Source organism: Ranitomeya variabilis, chromosome 4, assembly GCF_051348905.1.
Source record: "Ranitomeya variabilis isolate aRanVar5 chromosome 4, aRanVar5.hap1, whole genome shotgun sequence".
NCBI lineage: Eukaryota > Metazoa > Chordata > Amphibia > Anura > Dendrobatidae > Ranitomeya > Ranitomeya variabilis.
The window spans coordinates 219,451,844-219,473,403 of NC_135235.1; the positions used below are offsets into that span (position 1 = coordinate 219,451,844).

The 21,560-nt window shown below is 41.7% G+C and overlaps 2 protein-coding genes across 3 annotated transcripts in view; one reads left to right on the top strand and one right to left on the bottom strand.

Annotated features, from left to right (window-relative positions):
- Positions 1–440: 440 nt before the first annotated feature.
- Positions 441–17,411, bottom strand: LOC143770406 (phospholipase A2 inhibitor gamma subunit A-like). 2 transcript variants are annotated; one of them, XM_077260017.1, is made up of 6 exons: positions 17,315–17,411; positions 11,198–11,314; positions 9,435–9,587; positions 5,261–5,413; positions 1,513–1,649; positions 441–787 (listed from the first exon to the last, which is right to left on the bottom strand). In XM_077260017.1, exons 1-5 carry the CDS (start codon positions 17,406–17,408, stop codon positions 1,516–1,518), a joined length of 651 nt encoding a protein of 216 aa, XP_077116132.1. In that variant the 5' UTR covers positions 17,409–17,411; the 3' UTR covers positions 441–787; positions 1,513–1,515. The 2 variants fall into 2 exon arrangements, with proteins under 2 accessions (XP_077116132.1, XP_077116131.1); XM_077260016.1 differs by lacking the exon at positions 441–787 and having other exon boundaries at positions 972–1,649.
- LOC143770407 (phospholipase A2 inhibitor and Ly6/PLAUR domain-containing protein-like) overlaps positions 10,699–21,560 on the top strand; it is a 56,174-nt gene continuing 45,312 nt past the window's right edge. The window contains exon 1 of the mRNA XM_077260018.1: positions 10,699–10,950. The gene's annotated coding sequence lies outside the window, so the exon portion shown is untranslated. The remainder of the gene's footprint in view (positions 10,951–21,560) is intronic.

The window sequence follows — 21,560 nt, forward strand, 5'->3', positions numbered from 1 at the left end:
CCCAGATTGCCTTTATAGTAATTTACGTTTGATAACATCATCCACCAATCACCACCTTCAACATCTTCTTCGATGCAGTCTTCAGTGCTGCAAATCTTGCATAAGTGAAAGCTTAGTGTATGATTTGTGAGAGTACACAGTATAGGAAGCTTTGATGATCAAAGAGGACATCACCTTTGAAAATCCAGTTATGGTCCTAAAGATGATGTGCAGGTCACAATTTCTGTGTAATGTAAACCTTGCCCAACACAGGCCTTCAGTAGTGTGAAATCCATTTTCTGACTGTCAAACTCAGCAAATAATACTGCTCTGTCACTTTCCCGTGTTTTAACCTACAGATCAGTTTTTTCTTATTTGCTGCTAAATATTAACAGGTGCCCTCCAAAACCGAACCAGATTTATTGAAGGTTTTTAATGGAACCATACATGAATTTGATCTTTTCCACTCCATGAAATTTTAAGAAATTAATGAAATACACAATGCTGTTAAACACTTTATTAATAAGCAGTAGACGATTCATGGCACTAAAGCTGTTCATATGTTACTAATATTACTGAAATCATTATCAGGCTATGTTCACACTGAGTTTTTTGATGACCAGAAACCGCTTCAGAATACTTTTCCTTATTTTAAGAGGGAATTTTTGAGGAGTTTTTTTTTTCAGAAGATTTTCCTTGGGAAGTATTGAAAAGTTTTGGAAGACTTTTTTCCTTCATTGTGTCGTTTATTTTTTGCATTAATTTGATTGGACAGTGTCTGTCTTGAAGAGTTTTCCTTCAGGATCTCCTTTAAAGAAGTGACATGAATGTTCATTTTTTTTCTACCATACATTTTTCAAAGCCAACTAAATAATGTTGAAACGTACGTCGGGGTCTGAGAAGAAGGCTTATGTGACACATTCTACTATTATGTAACTTTATCTCTTCACTATTGATATTATTTTTGTACATTAAATTGAACCAAAGCTCTATATATCTAACTCACTGAATTGCATTATAGTTACCTTTGTGGATATTCATTATATCTCTGTTATCATCCCTGTTATCATCATTTCTTGGCTGCATTCTGCAATCTATTGCCTACCCTTTCTATTGTTTTCTTGCTTTAATTATTTTATGTCTCTCATTGGCCTCCCCCTGCTTTCATTGTAACTTGTTTTTATTTTTAACTTTTAGATTTTTTTTTACTGTGTAGTTGAGCATTTTAATAAAATATTTATTGCATGTATCCTTTTGTCTAATTTGTGATTAAATTGGAGTAACACATATATTTTTCAAAGCCTCTTCTGAAATTAATGCTAAAAAACCTCATCTGAGCAGCAAATTGGATTTCCCATAATAAATGAATAAGAAGAGTTTTCAAAAAAGATTTTGAATGGATCCACTACAAATACTCTTCAAAAACTGTGTGTCCACTTAGCCTTATGCTACTTAAAGTTACCAAAGCCACTCTTATAATTAACCTCCATGCATCAATTAAAGGGATATTGCACGTATTTGTTGAGTGATTACATTCTAAATGGTCTTTGCTTTTTCACAGATGAAGTGATCTCTGTCAATTTCACGAACTCCTGGAACAGGCTTATATTCATATTTGCAGCCAAGTTCTGTAATGCAACCTTGTACAGACATCCCCACAGTCTGTCCATCTATAAGACACAGTAAAAAAAATAAAAACTCCATTAAATGACTCAGTGAAGTAGGGTATGTCATAAAACTCCACAATAATAATCATCTAGAAGTGTGAAGATTAATGTAGAGTTAAAACCAGAATTGACCAGAAGGGAACTGAAGATAAACTGGCCAGTTACTGTAAACAATGTTTCTGTTTATTTTCACTTTCACCCCTATAATCCTTCACTTTCTGCTAACTCCTCTAATCCCTACACCAAGTAAGGAACTGTTAATCTCCTCTTCAATCCTCCCCATCCATCTCACCTCCTCCTCAGAACTGCTCCTTAACATACAATCCTCTGTCTCCAAGCACAGACAGCCACCTCATGCCCTCTCCTGCTCCCACCTGCTAACACTTTCTCTGCTCCTTCTCACTGCTGGTAATATCTCTCCAAATGCTGGTCCTCCTCACCACATCCCCACAGTCAGTTATACCTCCCATCCACGCTCTATCACAAATTTCCGTAACCTCTCTAACCTTATACCCATTCGCCCAGCCCCCACCTCCCCAGTCCCACTAAGAGGAGCTTTATGGAATGCTCGCTCTGTCTGCAACAAGCTTTCCTACATCCATGATCTTTTTATTACTAACAAACTTTCCTTCTCGCCATCATCGACACCTGGCTCACCCCTTTTGACAAAGCCTCTCCTGCTGCACTTTTGTATGGTGGCTTTCACCTTTCTCACACACCCCAACCCAGCAGCAAGCATGGCGGAGGAGTTGGTTTTCTCCTGTCAGATAACTGCTCCTTCACCCCAATCCCACTGCCACCCTCTGTTACCCTCCCTTTCTTTGAGGTGCACTCTGTGTGCATCTACTCCCCTTTCAACCTTCAACTGGCTGTCATTTACCGCCCCCCAGGGCCAGCCACCACCTTCTTTGACCACTTCACCACCTGGCTACTTAATTTCCTTTCTGCGGACATCCCCACTATCATCATGGGCGACTTCAACATACCCATTGACACTTCCCTCTCAGCAGCCACTGAACTTCTATCTCTCACTTCCTCCTTCAACCTCACTCAATGGTCTTCTGCAGCCACTCACAAAGATGGTCACACACTGCACCTCATCTTCACCCGCCTCTGCTCCCTATCTAACCTCTCTAACCCACTTCTTCCTCTTTATGACCACAATCTACTTACATTCTCTTCCCTCTCCACTCCTTGTCTACAATCCCCACCCCACAAACTTGCACACCCTCACAGAAATCTTAAACACCTTGATCTACACTCACTCTCTAAATCCCTCCTCCCTCTCACAGACATAAATTCCCTACATAATGCGGATGACGCTGCCGCTCTATATAACACCACAATAGCTGTAGCTTTACAATCTCTTGCCCCTCTCACACATACCAAAGCTCGCAAAATCAACAGACAGCCCTGGCACACCAGCCTGATCAAAGAACTGAGGCGAGCTTCCAGGGCTGCTGAGTGGAGATGGAAAAGATCCCACTCCAACGAGCACTTCATCGCATTCAAACAGTCCCTCACTACTTTCAAGACCACACTCGCCACAGCAAAACAAACCTACTTCTCATCTCTCATATCCTCCATGTCTCACAACCCTAAACAGTTATTCAACACCTTCAACTCTCTCCTCCATCCCCCAGCACCTCCTCCCTCCCCACTCATCTCATCTGAAAACTTTGCCTCATTTTTCAAGCAGAAAATTGACAACATCAGAGACAGTTTTAGTCAACAACCCCCAGAGCCCTTCCTCCCAAATACCCAGCCCTCAACCTCCAAAACCAACTTCTCCACCATTACAGAAGATCGACTCTCCACTCTACTCTCAAGATCGCATCTCAACACCTGTGCACTTGACCCAATCCCTTCCCACTTCATCCCAAACCTTGCCACAGTCTTCATCCCAACCTTAACCCATCTCTTCAACCTATCACTAACAACTGGTGTTTTCCCCTTAAGGTTTAAACATGCCTCAATCACACCTATCCTCAAAAAGCCCTCTCTTGACCTAACCTCTGTATCTAGCTATCGCCCTATATCACTTCTCCCCTATGCCTCAAAACTACTGGAACAACATGTCCATCTTGAACTGTCCTCCCATCTATCTTCCTGCTCCCTCTTCGACCGCTTACAATCAGGCTTCTGGTCACACCACTCCACTGAAACTGCCCTAACTAAGGTCACCAATGACCTATTAACTGCCAAGAGCAAGCGACACTACTCTATCCTCTTCCTCCTGGACCTGTCCTCTGTCTTTGACACAGTGGACCATTCCCTGTTGCTGCGGACCCTCTCATCCCTTGGCATCACAGATTTGGCCCTATCCTGGATCTCATCATACCTAACTGACCGGACATTCAGCATCTCCCACTCACACACCACCTCCTCAGCTTGCCACCTATCTGTCGGAGTCCCGCAAGGTTCAGTTCTAGGGCCCCTGCTCTTCTCCATTTACACTTTTGGCCTGGGACAGCTCATAGAATCTCATGGTTTTCAGTATCATCTCTATGCTGACGACACACAGATCTACATCTCTGGACCAGATATCACCACCCTACTAACCAGAATCCCTCAATGTCTATCCTCTATTTCATCCTTCTTCACTGCTAGATTTCTAAAACTTAACATGGACAAAACAGAATTCATCATCTTTCCCCCATCTGATGCGACCCCCCAACGAACCTATCCATTACAGTAAATGGTTGCCCACTCTCCCCAGTCCCACAAGCTCGCTGTCTCGGGGTAATCCTTGACACTGATCTCTCCTTCAAAACGCATATCCAAGCCCTTTCCACTTCCTGCCGCCTTCAACTCAAAAATATTTCATGGATCTGTACATTCCTAAACCAAGAATCTGCAAAAACCCTAGTCCATACCCTCATCATCTCCCGCATCGACTACTGTAACCTCCTGCTCTGTGGCCTCCCCTCTAACACTCTCGCAACCCTCCAATCAATTCTAAACTCAGCTGCCCGACTAATCCACCTGTCCCCCCGCTATTCCCCGGCCTCTCCCCTCTGTCAATCCCTTCACTGGCTCCCCATTACCCAGAGACTCCAGTACAAAAGCCTAACCATAACATACAAAGCCATCCACAACCTGTATCCTCTATACATTTGTGACCTCATCTCCCAGTACTTTCCTGCACACAACCTCCGATCCTCATAAGATCTCCTTCTCTACTCCCCTCTTATCTCCTCTTCCCACAATCGCATACAAGATTTGTCTCACGCATCACCCCTACTCTGGAACTCTCTACCCCAACATATCAGACTCTCGCCTACCATCGAAACCTTCAAAAAGAACCTGAAGACCTACCTCTTCCGGCAAGCCTACAACCTGCAGTAACCACCGATCGACCAAACCACTGCACGACCAGCTCTATCCTCACCTACTGTATCCTCACCCATCCCTTGTAGATTGTGAGTCCTCGTGGGCAGGGTCCTCTCTCCTCCTGTACCAGTTGTGACTTGTATTGTTCAAGATTATTGTACTTATTTTTATTATGTATACCCCTCCTCACATGTAAAGCGCTATGGAATAAATGGCGCTATAATAATAAATAATAATGATAATCTAAGGCAAAACTTAAAAAGAAAACAAAAATGTCTTACTCGACAGTTGAAGAGTTCCGCCATATCTAAAACACTTGGTTTCGGTTCCGCCGCAGATCATCTCTCCTTCGGCTGTACATCCTTTGGTAGTGTTGGTAAGAAAACAGCTTGGACACTTATATTTATTTAGTGGCAACGGATCCTCGCAAATTTCTTGTAAAAAAACAAATAATACAATAATAAGCCCTTAACAAGTACCGTATTTCGCGGACTATAAGACGCACCGGACCATAAGACGCACCCCAAATTTGGGGTGAAAATTGCAGAAAAAAAGATTTTTTATAAGATGGGGGTCCGTCTTATTGTCCGAATTTACAGTATCTTACCTGTGGGCTGGTGGTGGCAGAGCAGGGTCACAGGAGGCATGGTGTCGGCAGAGGTGGGGTGAGGCGGTACGGCATGCACCTGAGCAGGGTCCCTTCCTGCTTAGGTGGGCGACGCCACGGCCTGGTGTCCATGGGAGGGTGGCAGCAGTGGTTACCGGCAGAGGTGTTGGGATGAGGAGGCACAGTGAGAGGTATGGCGTTAGAGGGGTCCCTTTCCCCGGTGAGGTGATGCAGCAGCCCGGTAATGCAGCAGAGCCGGGTGAATCCTGTTGTTACCGCGGTGGCAGAGGTGTGGAGACGAGGAGGCGCAGTGAGCGGGGTCCCTTTCCCCGGTGAGGTGATGCAGCAGCCCCGGTAATGCAGCAGGGCCGGGTGAATCCTGTTGTTACCGTGGTGGCAGAGGTGTGGAGATGAGGAGGCGCAGTGAGCGGGGTCCCTTTCCCCGGTGAGGTGATGCAGCAGCCCCGGTAATGCAGCAGGGCCGGGTGAATCCTGTTGTTATCGGTGCGCGCGGCCATCTTCCTGAGGCCGCACGTTCGCAGATGGAGCTCTGCTGCCCGGGGCTTCAGGAAAATGGCCGCCGCGATCCCCATCTGCGCACGCGCGGCATCCCGCGGCCATTTTCCTGAAGCCCCGGGCAGCAGAGCTCCATCTGCGAACGCGCGGCCTCAGGAAGATGGCCGCGCGCACCGATAACAACAGGATTCACCCGACCCTGCTGCATTACCGGGGCTGCTGCATCACCTCACCGGGGAAAGGGACCCCGCTCACTGCGCCTCCTCATCTCCACACCTCTGCCACCACACCTCTGCCGCCGCACCTCTGCCGCCACGGTCCACGGTAAGCCTGCATTGCGAATATAAGACGCACCCCCCATTTTCCCCCCTTTTTTGGGGGGGAAAAAGTGCGTCTTATATGCCAAAAAATACGGTAATTATTAATACATAAAAGAAATAAAGACATAAACTGTATCATAAATAACAAAATAAATAATCAAGGAAATTAATAAATAAGGTCTAAAGAAATGAAAAATGTAATGATTAATTAGTTGAAGGAGTACATGAAAAATGAGAAAATGGAAGCAAACAAAACAATGAATGAACAAATAAATGAAAAAAGTAAATAAATTAATTAAGTAATTAATTTAAATAATTTGTTGAAATGACATAATTAGATCCATGCATTGAAATACTAGTGGAGTATCTAAAGATGACACGACTACAAATGGTGCACACAACAAAATGATTTCCACCATGTTCCTGCAATCTGCATTACATGTATATAAAGCCTCAATCAGAAGTCCCTTCTTCACGTATGTGTTCTACCATGGTTTTCACAGATAGAACATGTACATGTTAGTTTATATGGCAGTGTTCCCCAACCCCAGTCCTCAAGGCCCACCAATAGATCACGTTTTCAGGTTTTCCTTAGTACTCCACAATATCTCTTAGTTAATACTAAGGGAATCATGAAAACACAACCTGTTGGTGGTCTTTGAGGACTTGGATTGAGGAACACTGGTCTATGTTCCTGTTAACATGTATTTTTTTTTGCATTTTTTTCAGTCTAGAAAGACTTCTGTGAACTAAGTAATGAAGTAATCTAAGACTTAATTCTGTGTTGCCGTATGGAAGAATAGAAGAGAGCAATATTCAGGAAAGCAGATTATTGGTCAAAGCTTTTCGAAGTTCCAAACTTCTTTATCAAGACAAACTACAGTAACACTGTGGTTTGTCCTGATGAAGAAGCTTGGAACTTTGGTCTCCCCATTGTGACTCGGATAAAACCTTATTTGCCCTTTATTTTTACTCCAGATTTTCCTTATGATTAAGTACAGCAGTAACATGAACATGTTCCCTATCTAGCACTCAGATAACCCGCACTCAGGTTGACTTCACATGCCCTACATTCATTTTCTGAGAGCAGATGAGGTCTCGTGAATAGGGATGAGCAAATAAATGTTTAGTGGAATTGAATTTTCCTTTTATTTTACAAAGATCTGCTTTCTCCGCTGGCAGCCATTGTTCTGAACCATTATAAATTGCCAAAAGGTTGAAAAAAAAAATTAAATCCACCTCACCACTCACCTTTTTGTCCCCTTCTCTATTCATCCATCCTGTCCTCTTCTGATCTCCACCGCTCATGATGAAATCTTCGGTTCTCTTGCACTGTGAAGGATTTCAGGGTGTCCAAAAGGGTTATGAGTAGTGTTGAGCGATACCGTCCGATACTTGAAAGTATCGGTATCGGAAAGTATCGGCCGATACCGGCAAAGTATCGGATCCAATCCGATACCGATACCCGATACCAATACAAGTCAATGGGACTCATGTATCGGACGGTATCCCTGATGGTTCCCAGGGTCTGAAGGAGAGGAAACTCTCCTTCAGGCCCTGGGATCCATATTAATGTGTAAAATAAAGAATTAAAATAAAAAATATTGCTATACTCACCTGTCCGACGCAGCCTGGACCTCAGCGAGGGAACCGGCAGCGTTGTTTGTTTAAAATTTGCGCTTTTACTTGGTTACGTGAAGTCCCGGCTTGTGATTGGTCAGGGCGGCCATGTTGCCGGGACGCGGACCAATCACAGCAAGCCGTGACGTAATTTCGTCACGGCTTGCTGTGATTGGTCCGCGTCCCGGCAACATGGCCGCCATTAACCAATCACAAGCCGTGACGTCACTGGAGGCTGGACACGCGCGCTTTTTAAAATACGCGCATGTCCAGCCTCCCGTGACGTCACGGCTTTTGATTGGTTAATGGCGGCCATGTTGCCGGGATGCGGACCAATCACAGCAAGCCGTGACGTAATTTCGTCACGGCTTGCTGTGATTGGTCCGCGTCCCGGCAACATGGCCGCCCTGACCAATCACAAGCCGGGACTTCACGTAACCAAGTAAAAGCGCGAAATTTAAACAAACAACGCTGCCGGTTCCCTCGCTGAGGTCCAGGCTGCGTCGGAGAGGTGAGTATAGCAATATTTTTTATTTTAATTCTCTCTTTTACACATTATTACATTAATGTTGTTGCGATACCCGATACCCGATACCACAAAAGTATCGGATCTCGGTATCGGAAATTCCGATACAGCAAGTATCGGCCGATACCCGATACTTGCAGTATCGGAATGCTCAACACTAGTTATGAGCAAGTGCATGAAAGGTCAGAGCGCATGTCATGTTGTCATGATGCTGCTAACCTCTCATGCTTCCATGCAGAAACCTCCCAGACGCCATGAATCCCAAAGTCCAGAACAGTGCGAGAAGACCAAAGACTTCAACATGAGGGTATCAGAAGATGCGATGAGGACTTGATGAGTGATAGTGAGTTGCGGAGGGGCCAAGCTGAGCGATAAGATGGGTATAATGAAATTCCTTTCTATTCAAATATTACCTTTATTATGCTCTGGGGTCTTGAGAGATCTTAGAGTATAATTAAGGACATTCAATTCGCAAAGAATAACTCGAATTTCCCAGGAAAACTAGTGGGAACTTTGACTTATGCTCTCACTCTTGACCCAAATTCAACCGCCTCTTATATGTTTAAGAGGCTGTTGAGCTTTGTTCAGGAGATCTATGGCCAGCATGGACATTGTGGTCTGTACTTACAATATTTCTATAAAGCCGACTCCACGTATCTGACATTAATAGTTTGAGTACAGACCACAATGTCCATGCCGGCCATGACTGTCCTGAACAAAACTCAACGACCTCAATCCGATCAGAAGGACTCGATCAGCCATCATTCTCAATGGCAGGATATTATTTAGAAAATAACTCAAAATATTTATTGGTAAATGTAGAAACTGGGAGAAAGAAGAGAAAATAGAGAAATATTTATACTCACTTTTGAAATTCAGATCAGCATTGCTACGTTCTCCGTCTCCACATTCATTACTGACTCGCAGCTGGAATCCATGGATGTTGGATGCAGAGTAGCAGACACCGCAAAGCTCTTCTATTGCACAGGTTTTCTGCATTGTGTTGAATTCTACACCCTCTTAATTTAAATGTATAAAAGTTGATTTAAAGAATAATTAATTTAAAGGCTTCATAAATAAATTGCATGTGGGGATATACAAAAAATATATGTGAATAAAGTAAATTTGCTATGATGTCTTCCATACACTGCACACAAAGACATAAGTGATTCCTACTCTACTGTATCTGTGATCTGAAACAGCAGCAGCATTAGTAACATTATGGAGCAGAACTGAACAGAGTAGCTGTGAATCCAGCATAAATAGATGTCTGATTGGCTCTAGATTTGTTCTGCAGCATGAAAATGATCCCAACCATCCAGCCAATGTCATTAAGAACTATTTTAATTGTAAAGAAGAAAAATAAGCGATTCCTACTCTATTGTCTCTGTGATCTGAAACGACAACAGCATTGGTAACAGTATAGAGCAGAACTGAACAGAGTAGCTGTGAATCCAGCATAAAGAGATGTCTGATTGGCTCCAGATTTATTCTGCAGGAGGAAAATGACCCCAACCATCCAGCCAATGTCATTAAGAACTATTTTTAGTGTTAAAAAGAACAAGAATTCCTGGAAGTGATGATATGGCCCTACAGAGCCCTGATCTCACATCATCCAGTCTGTGTCATGTCGGACACTGTTCACACTAGGGCGTCCGACAGATAGCGGTAATTCCTTGTTCATCCACTATATGCTCAGTGGCGCCGGCTAGATTGATCCAGATTTTCCGGTGTTAATCTGGCTGGTACTCGGGTTGGAGGCTTAGTCACGCCCACTGCCTTTAAATAGTTTTGCTGGGCTTTAGGCGTCGCCGATTATAGCTTGTGTCTTGTGCCTGGTGATCTCGGTTCGGAGTGGTGGTCTTGGAGAGGAAATATCATATCTGGTGGTGTATTATCCTTTGTCATATTTCTCCTTCCTATATTTGTGTTTTGTTTTGCCCTGTGCACATTATATTGTGTTCCTTAGTGTGTATGCCGCATGTTGCGTATTTACTTTTCCCTGTCTATGCTTTCTGTAGGGGTTGGTGTGAGGTCTAATTACAGGGAGGTGGGTGGAGGTTTCAGCTTAGTTCTGAAGCAGGAATCAGGGAGAGGCCTGGCGGCCCAGACATGCACACCTTCAGTGTAAACTCTGGGAGAGGGACAGACAGGGTTTCCCTAGCCTGAGGGATATTGCAGGGGACCGGGTAATTAGTTGTAGTGTACCCAGATTCCCCGTGACAGTCTGTCTGGGATCACATGAAGAGACAGAAGGATCAGAACAAGCCTCATACACAGAAGATCTGTGGTCTGTTCTCCAAGATATTTGGAACAATGTCCCTGCTGAGCTCCTCCAAAATCTGTATGCAAGTGCAAGAGTACCTAAAAGACCTGAAGAAGGTAAAGAGCAGCCATCAAATATTGATTTGATTTAGATTTATCTTTTGTGAATTTACATTTTGTTAATTCATTAAATTAAACAATTAGCACTTCTAATTTTGGAAGCATTCTTTGCAGTTTTTTTCAACACCTGCCTAACATTTGTATAAAATAGGGTACATTCTTTTAGTCTGTTAATAGATTTTTAGAGTGAGCCACTGATGCTCTATTACATAACCATGACTTATTTTGTAGAAGTCACACTTACTGCATTTACAATATTCAGAAACCGTCATACACTTAGATCCAGGGCAGTCAATTTCTTTTTCGTTGCAACATTGCGTGTAGTCATTAACCCAGCATCTTTTGCACTTGATGCCGTGAGCTGAAATAGAGGTAACATTTTTAGACAGAAGGATAGATAATAGATAGATAACAGATATACAGATAATAGATATAGATGATAGAGAAACAGATCGATAGATTGATAATAAATAGATTATAGATAATAGATAGATAGATAGATAGATAGATAGTATATAGATGGATATATAGATGGATAATAGATAGATAAAAGAAAGATAGATAGATAATAGATAGATGATAGATAGATAGATAGATAGATAGATAGATAGATAGATAGATAGATAGATAATAGATAGATAGACAATAGATAAATAGAGAATAGATAGATAATAGATAGATGGATAGATAGATAATAAACAGATAGATAGATAATAGTTAGATAATAGATAGATAATGGATAGATTAGATAGATAATAGATAGATGACAGATAATAGATAGAGATGGATGATAGATAATAGATCTATTGATAGATAGATAGATAGATAGATAGATAGATAGATAATAGATAAATTGATAGATAGATAATAGATAGATAGATAGATAGATAGATAGATAGATAATAGGTAGATAATGGACACATGATAGATAATAGATAGATAATATATAGATGATAATAGATAGATGATAGATAGATGGATAATAAATAGATAATAGATAGATAATAAATAGATAATAGATAGATAATAGATAGATGATAGATAATAGATAGATATACAATAGATAAATAGATAATAGATATATACCAGTTAGGTCCATATATATTTGGACAGAGACAACATTTTTCTAATTTTGGTTATAGACATTATCACAATGAATTTTAACCAAAACAATTCCGATGCAGTTGAAGTTCAGACTTTCAGCTTTCATTTGAGGGTATCCACATTAAAATCGGATGAAGGGTTTAGGAGTCTCAGCTCCTTAACATGTGCCACCCTGTTTTTAAAGGGACCAAAAGTAATTGGACAGATTCAATAATTTTAAATAAAATGTTCATTTCTAGTACTTGGTTGAAAACCCTCTGTTGGCAATGACTGCCTGAAGTCTTGAACTGATGGACATCACCAGACGCTGTGTTTAATCCTTTTGGATGCTCTGCCAGGCCTTCACTGCAGTGGTTTTCAGTTGCTGTTTGTTTGAGGGCCTTTCTGTCTGAAGTTTAGTCTTTAACAAGTGAAATGCTGCTCAATTGGGTTGAGATCAGGTGACTGACTTGGCCTTTCAAGAATATTCCACTTCTTTGCTTTAATAAACTCCTGGGTTTCTTTGGCTTTATGTTTTGGGCCATTGTCCATCTGTAGTATGAAGCAACGACCAATCAGCTTGGCTGTATTTGGCTGGATCTGAGCACACAATATGTCTATGAATACCTCAGAATTCATTCGGCTGCTTCTGTCCTGTGTGACATCATCAATAAACACTAGTGACCCAGTGCCACTGGCAGCCATGCATGCCCAAGCCATCACACTGCCTCCGCCGTGTTTTACAGATGATGTGGTATGCTTTGGGTCATGAGCTGTACCAAGCCTTCGCCATACTTTTCTCTTTCCATCATTCTGGTAGAGGATGATCTTGGTTTCATCTGTCCAAAGAATGTTCTTCCAGAACTGTGCTGGCTTTTTTAGATGTTTTTTAGTAAAGTCCAGTCTAGCCTTTTTATTCTTGATGCTTATGAGTGGCTTGCACCGTGCAGTGAACCCTCTGTAGTTACTTTCATGCAGTCTTCTCTTTATGGTAGATTTGGATATTGATACGCCGACCTCCTGGAGAGTGTTGGTCACTTGGTTGGCTGTTGTGAAGGGGTTTCTCTTCACCATGGAGATTATTCTGCGATCATCCACCACTGTTGTCTTCCGTGGGCGCTCAGGTCTTTTTGCATTGATGAGTTCACCAGTGCTTTCTTTCTTTCTCAGGATGTACCAAACTGTAGATTTTGCCACTCCTAATATTGTAGCAATTTGTCAGATGGGTTTTTTCTGTTTTCGCAGCTTAAGGATGGCTTGTTTCACCTGCATGGAGAGCTCCTTTGACCGCATGTTTACTTCACAGCAAAACCTTCCAAATGCAAGCACCACACCTCAAATCAACTCCAGGCCTTTTATCCGCTTAATTGAGAATGATATAACGAAGGGATTGCCCACACCCGTCCATGAAATAGCCTTGGAGTCAATTGTCCAATTACTTTTGGTCCCTTTAAAAACAGGGTGGCACATGTTAAAGAGCTGAAACTCCTAAACCTTTCATCCAATTTTAATATGGATATCCTCAAATGAAAGCAGAAAGTCTGAACTTCAACTGTATCTGAATTGTTTTGTTTAAAATTCATTGTGGTAATGTCTATAACCAAAATTAGAAAAATGTTGTCTCTGTCCAAATATATATGGACCTAACTGTAATAGATAGATGAATAGATAGATAATAGATAGATAATAAACAGATAGATAGACAGATAGATAGATAATAGTTAGATAATGGATAGAAAGATAGATAGATAGATAGATAGATAGATAGATAGATAGATAGATAGATAATAGATATATTTATATAGATGGATAATAGATAGATAATAGATTTATAAATAGATAGATAATAGATAAATGGATAGATAGATAATAGATAGATAATAAATAGATAATAGATACATGATAGATAGATAATAGATAGATAATATATAGATGGATAATAGATAGATAGATGATAGATAGATGGATAATAAATAGATAATAGATAGATAGATAGATAGATAGATAGATAGATAGATAATAGATAGATAATAAAGAGATAATATATAGATAGATAATAGATAGATATGCAATAGATAAATAGATAATAGATAGATAATAGTTAGATAATAGATAGATAATGGATAGATAGATAGATAATAGATAGATAGATAGATAATAGATAGATAATATATAGATGGATAATAGATAGATAATAGTTCTATAGATAGATAGATAATAGATAAATGGATAGATAGATAATAGATAGATAATAAATAGATGAAATATAGATAGATTAATAGATAGATAATGGATAGATAAATAATACATAGATAATAGATAGATAATAGATACATGATAGATAATAGATAGATAATATACAGATGGATAATAGATAGATACATGATAGATAGATAGATAGATAGATAGATGGATAATATATAGATAATAGATACGATAGATAGATAATAGGTAGATATATATTTGATAGATAATCTACTATATAATTGTCTAAGGGTCACTTCCGTCTGTCTGCCTGTCTGTCAGTCTGTCACGGAAATCCCGCGTCGCTGATTGGTCGCGGCCCGAGGCCGCGGCCAATCAGCGACGGGCACAGTCCGGTCACGAATTGGCCACTCCCTCCTCCCCTGCTGTCAGTGCCCCCTCCCTATTCCCCCCCAGTCAGTCATGTAAGGCAGTCCATTAACGCTGCCATTAACCCTGTGTGTGACCAACTTTTTACTATTGATGCTGCCTATGCAGCATCAATAGTAAAAACATATAATGTTAAAAATAATTAAAAAAATAAAAAAATCATTATATACTCACCCTCTGACGGCCCCCGGATCCAGCCCAGGCCTTTCCCACTCCTTGCGCGCCGCTCTGGTCCCCAGAATGCATTGTGGCAATGACCGGAGATGAAGTAGCAGTCTCGCGAGACCGCTACATCATCACGTGTTATTGCCGCTTGGGACCGGAGTGGCGCGCGAGGAGCGGGAAAGGCCTAGGCTGGATCCGGGGGCCATTGGAGGGTGAGTATATAACTATTTTTTAAATTCTTTTTTTTAACAGGGATATGGTGCCCACATTGCTATATACTGCGTGGGCTGTGTAAAATACTAAGTGAGCAGTGTTATATACTGCGTGGGCTGTGTTATATACTACATTGGCTGTGCAATATAATACGTGGCTGTGCTATATACTACGTGGGCTGTGTAATATACTACATGGCTGTGCTATATACTGCGTGGGCTGTGCTATATACTGCGTGGGCTGTGTTATATACTGTGTCAGCTCTGCAATATACTGCATTGGCTATGCAATATACTACGTGGCTGTGCTATATACTACATGGGCTGTGCTATATACTACGTGGACTTTGCAATATACTATGTGGCTGTGCAATATACTACGTGGCTGTGCAATATACTACGTGGGCTGTGCTACATACTACATGGCTGTGCAATATACTACGTCGGCTGTGTTATATACTACGTGGCTGTGTTATACACTATGTGGGCTGTGTTATATACTGCATGGGCTGTTATATACCACGTGGGCTGTGTAATATACTATGTGTGTGTGTAATATACTGCGTGGGCTGTGCAATATACTACGTGGCTGTGCTATATACTACGTGGGCTGTGTTATACACTACGTGGCTGTGTTATACACTGCGTGGGCTGTGTTATATACTACGTGGTTGTGTTATATGCTATGTGGGCTGCTATATACTACGTGGCTTTGCTATATACTACGTGGCTGTGCTAAATACTACTTGGCCGGTCGTGAACAATCAGCAACAGGCACACTCCGGCCACGAATTGGCGCAGGATTTGAACCACGCTTCGATAATTGGTCATGCCCGGCCAGCTGAATTCTATGCATTCATTCTATTATTTTAAAATCTTCATAAATAAACTACATATATATTCTAGAATACCCGATGCGTTAGAATCGGGTCACCATCTTGTAGATAGATAATAGATAATAGATAACAGATAGATAGATAATAGCTAGATAATAGCTAGATAGATAATAGATAGATAGATAATAGTTAGATAGATAATAGCTAGATATGTGATAGATAGAAAATAGATAGATAATAGAAAGATGATAGATTGATAGATAACAGATAGATCGATAATAGATAGATAGATAGATAGATAGATAGATAGATAATAGATAGATTGATCAGCATCTACATTGCTAGTAGAGATATTCAAAACTATTCCAACCACCCTGGACTGGTATTTAGTTCAATTGTTGAAGGCAGTTGGACCAGGGCAGTGTTCAGTTGCGCCTAGTAATCAGCAAAGGCAGCCAAGATGCCGAGCAAAAATTTGTCGGTGCAGAAGTGAACATTGCCCTGATCCAACTGCTACGGAGAATCCAAATGAATGCCGCTTGAGAGTAATTTAAATAATTTTGATCATCTCTATTAGATATACAGTTGGTTTCAGTAGAGTATACACATACATCAGCAAATTCCCTTGGATATATTGTTCGTTAAATCTGAACTATGTTGTTGGCTTTAAAAAAATTGCAGTATGACCACGATGTTTAGCTCATAGGTTTTCCATTCGGGAAGGGCATGATTTACCATGGTGGACAGATCTATCGGTGTATATAGCTGCACTTTTATTGGCCACACAATGGCCCCAATTAATCAAAATCTTAATCAAATCTTGCATAAAACATTGAAAAATTGCAAAATTTTGGAGTAGTGCAATGTTCTGAAAAATATTTCAACTTGCCATTTTTGCATCTGTTTAGGCTTGTTTTGCCAAAATAGGTGTAGCTGGTGAGGGAAGGGAGAAAACTCATCTAATTTAAGATAAGTTGTGGTGTAACTTAATGACTGGAGTAAGATTGTTGATAAAGTGCACAGAGTAGCTGCCACCTTTAAGACACGCTTGATTCTTTAAGCGGCATGCACCTCTTAATAAATCAGGTGTCTCAGGCTCTACTATGCCCCCTCATATATACTGGCATAAGCAACACCGGTCTTGATGAATTGGGGCCAATTTGTCACATTTTACTATAGGAAATATACTTTATAAAGGAATCTAACAAAATCAAATCTGTAGAGTCTATAATTAATATAGAATGGGTGTCTATCAGTAAAATGAGTAATGGGAGGCTAATGGTGATTGTGGTGGAGGATTGGATGGCTACATGTCACTATACATGAGTAGCCAGCTAACTTTCTTCTATTTCTAAGGCTTTTAGAAATCTTTAAGGCTATTTTGCAAAATATCATAAAATTATGTACTTGTTAGTCTATGGATCAACTCACCAGCACCAATAAGAGCAATGAAGAAAAGAGTCAAGTAAGTTTTCATTTTCATGGAATTACTCTTGGTCTTTGGGTTTTCTCCTGTCCTTCTCATCCTTATATCTAGCATGCTGCTAATCTCCATCCTATGACATGATGCTTTGGGGAAATAACAACATTATGTCCCATCCAAACCTCATTAGTGAAGAAACTGGCTATGTGCCTGGATACCTGGGAGGCTTAGATGCCAAATATTTGACATTTGGACCAAAATAACTTTGGCAATGTAGACAGATAAAAATATGTTAATATTTAGAATTCAGATTAGTCCACAAGCTAATTAGATAACAATCATTTGAGCGTTTTTTTCATTTACCTTGGGTTAAACCTTATATTTAGTTTGGGAAATTGAGTTTTGGAACATTAATTATTAATCATTCTTTCCAATTAGTGGCCATCAAGATAGAGATGGCTTCAATTTTGCCATTAGATCAGTCTTTTCTCCTCTTGAAGGACTTTCCACTAGATACTGGAACATGGCTCTGGTCATGCTGGCTTATTGGTGCTAAGGATATGTATTTGATTCAAGATATCCAAAATGAATCCATATATATAAAATGCATTATGAATCAAAGAGACTGATGATGTGTCTATGTACTACAACAAATCATACCTGTCAGTAGTTGTAGAACACTTATGTGGACTTTGATATGATAGCGTGTCCACTTTATATTAATAGAGAATTAAGTAATGCTTAGGAAAAGAACAGAATCATAAAGCCAATGAATATTGACTACAGTCCTCCCGAGTGAGGAAAAATTAGGGGTTTTTACTAATGATCGGTATGATAAGTGATAATCTATTCTGTACCTTTTCCAGAATAATAAATCAGATTTTCTGCTTGTGACTGTGTGTTTAATCCCTTGTAGTTTTTCTCTGTGTACACTTAAATCTCTCTGATATACAATTTGGCCACAAACAATTAAGCTTAGTGTGACTCTAAGGCCATGTGCACACGTTGCGGATTTCTTGCAGAAATTTCCTGAAGAAAACCGGAAATTTTCTGCAAGAAATCCGCATTTTTTTTTTGCGTTTTTTTTCCGTTTTTTTCGCGTTTTTTTAGCATTATGCAAGCGTAATTAGCTTGCAGAATGCTAAAGTTTTCCAAGCGATCTGTAGCATCGCTTGGAAAACTGACTGACAAGTTGGTCACACTTGTCAAACATACTGTTTGACAAGTGTGACCAACTTTTTACTATAGATGCAGCTTATGCAGCATCTATAGTAAAAGATAGAATGTTTAAAAATAATAAAAAAAATAAAAAAATGCTTATACTCACCCAGACATCTCATAAGCGGCGTCCGTTCGTCTTCCTATAGCTGGTCTGTGCGCACAGGGCCTTCCGTGACGTCACGGTCACGTGAGCGGTCACATGACCGCTCACGACCAATCACAGGACAGTGACGTCATCGGCAAGGTCCTTCGCCGCACACCAGCTACAGGAACCGAACGGCAGCGTGCAGCGGTGAGGCGGGAACACTGCGCGGGACATCGAGGGTGAGTATAGGACTATTTTTTATTTTATTTCTTATTTTTTGACCAGTTATATGGTGCCCAGTGCGTGGAGGAGAGTCTCCTCTCCTCCACCCTGGGTACCAACCGCACATAATCTGCTTACTTCCCGCATGGTGTGCACAGCCCCGTGCGGGAAGTAAGCAGATCAATGGACTCCTAGGTGTGCGGAATCCCTGCAATTCCGCATTTTTAATGAACATGTTGCTTTTTTTTCCGCTATGCGATTTTTTCGCGGAAAAAATCGCAACATTTGCACAAAAAATGCGGAATACCTTGTAAATAATAGGAGGCATATGTTAGCGTTTTTTTCGCGTTTTTATCACGTTTTTATAGCGAAAAAACGCGAAAAAAACGCTAAAAATCCTGAACGTGTGCACATGGCCTAACAATATAATATGCACATGTTGGACCAATGTCCGTTCATCTCTGGGACACAGAACCAGTCTCCTTCCTGAGCTGTATGATGGCTAGACATTCCCATCTTGTTTGTACTTGTGTGTAATTGTTTGTAAAGATGAAAGAGGAACCTTCAGGTATCTTGAAATTGTGCCCAATGATGAGACCGACTTGTACCCAAGGATGAGTCAGACTTGTACCCAAGGATGAGCCAGACTTGTACCCAAGGATGAACCAGACTTGTACCCAAGGATGAGCCACACTTGTGCAAATCCACAATTCTCTTCCTGATATCTTGGCTGATTTCTTTACACTTTCCCATGATGCTACACAAAGAAGCTGTGTGTTTCATTAAAATACATCCACAGGTGTGACTCTAACTAACTCAAATGTTGCCAAAAAACCTACCAGAATCTTCCAAGCAGATGACATCATCATATGGGCAGACCAGAATTGTTTAAAGGCATAGTAATCTTAGTGTATGTAAACTTTTGACTTTGCAGTAAGTAATAAAAATGCTTAACCCCTTCCCGACTTGTGACACAGCGTATGCGTCATGAAAGTCGGTGCCAATCCGACCTGTGACGCATATGCTGTGTCACAGAATGATCGCGTCCCTGCAGATCGGGTGAAGGGGTTAACTCCCATTTTACCCGATCTGCAGAGACAGGGGGAGTGGTACTTCAGCCCAGGGGGGGTGGCTTCATCCCCCCGTGGCTACGATCGCTCTGATTGGCTGTTGAAAGTGAAACTGCCAATCAGAGCGATTTGTAATATTTCACCTATGAAAATGGTGAAATATTACAATCCAGCCATGGCCGATGCTGCAATAGCATCTGCCATGGCTGGAGACCCCGATCTGCCCCCACCCCACCGATCGCCTCCCCAGTCGTCCTTTTTGCCCCGATCTCCGTTCCGCTCCCCTCCTCCCTCCTGTCGGCTCCCCCGGTCCTCCTGTCCGCTCCCCAGGTCCTCCGATCCCCCCCCGTGTTCCGGTCCCACCCCCCCATACTTACCTAGCTCCGATGTCCCTCCCTGTGTCCGGCCGTCTGCTTCATGGGCGCCGCCATCTTGGAAAATGGCGGGCGCATGCGCAGTGCGCCCGCCGAATCTGCCAGACGGCAGATTCGTTCCTGCACATTTTGGTCGCTGTGATAAGTTCTATCACAGCGATCAAAATAAAAAAAATAGTAAATAAATCACCCCCTTTATCACCCCCATAGGTAGGGACAATAATAAAATACAGAAAATATAATTATTTTTGTTTTTCCATTAGGGTTAGGGTTAGGGGTAGGGTTAGGGGTACGGTTAGGGGTACGGTTAGGGGTAGGGTTGCACTTAGGGTTGCACTTAGGGTTGCACTTAGGGCTAGGGTTGCACTTAGGGTTGCACTTAGGGTTGCACTTAGGGCTAGGGTTGCACTTAGGGCTAGGGTTGCACTTAGGGTTGCACTTAGGGTTGCACTTAGGGTTGCACTTAGGGCTAGGGTTGCACTTAGGGTTGCACTTAGGGTTGCACTTAGGGCTAGGGTTGCACTTAGGGTTGCACTTAGGGTTGCACTTAGGGCTAGGGTTGCACTTAGGGTTGCACTTAGGGTTGCACTTAGGGCTAGGATTGCACTTAGGGTTGCACTTAGGGTTGCACTTAGGGCTAGGGTTGCACTTAGGGTTGCACTTGGGGCTAGGGTTGCACTTAGGGCTAGGGTTGCACTTAGGGCTAGGGTTGCACTTAGGGCTAGGGTTAGAATTAGGGTTAGAATTAGGGTTAGAATTAGGGTTAGGGATGGAATTAGGGTTAGAATTAGGCTATGTGCACACGGTGCGGATTTGGCTGCGGATTCGTATCAGTTTTCCATCACGTTTACAGTACCACGTAAACCTATGGAAAACCAAATCCGCTGTGCCCATGGTGCGGAAAATACAGCGCGGAAACGCTGCGTTGTATTTTCCGCAGCATGTCAATTCTTTGTGCAATTCCGCAGCGTTTTACACCTGCTCCATAATAGGAATCCGCAAGTGAAATCCACACAAAAAACACTGGAAATCCGCGGTAAATCCGCAGGTAAAGCGCAGTGCGTTTTACCTGCAGATTTTTCAAAAACTGCGGAAAAATCCACACAAATCCGCAACGTGAGCACATAGCCTTAGGGTTGGAATTAGGGGTAAGACTAGGGTTAGGGGTGTGTTGGGGTTAGGTGTTGTGAATTTGGATTTTGGGCTCCCCCGGTGGCTACTGGTGGAATTGAACTGGTGTCTTCATCTTCTCTGTTCACCTGTTCCCATCAAGATGTGGGAG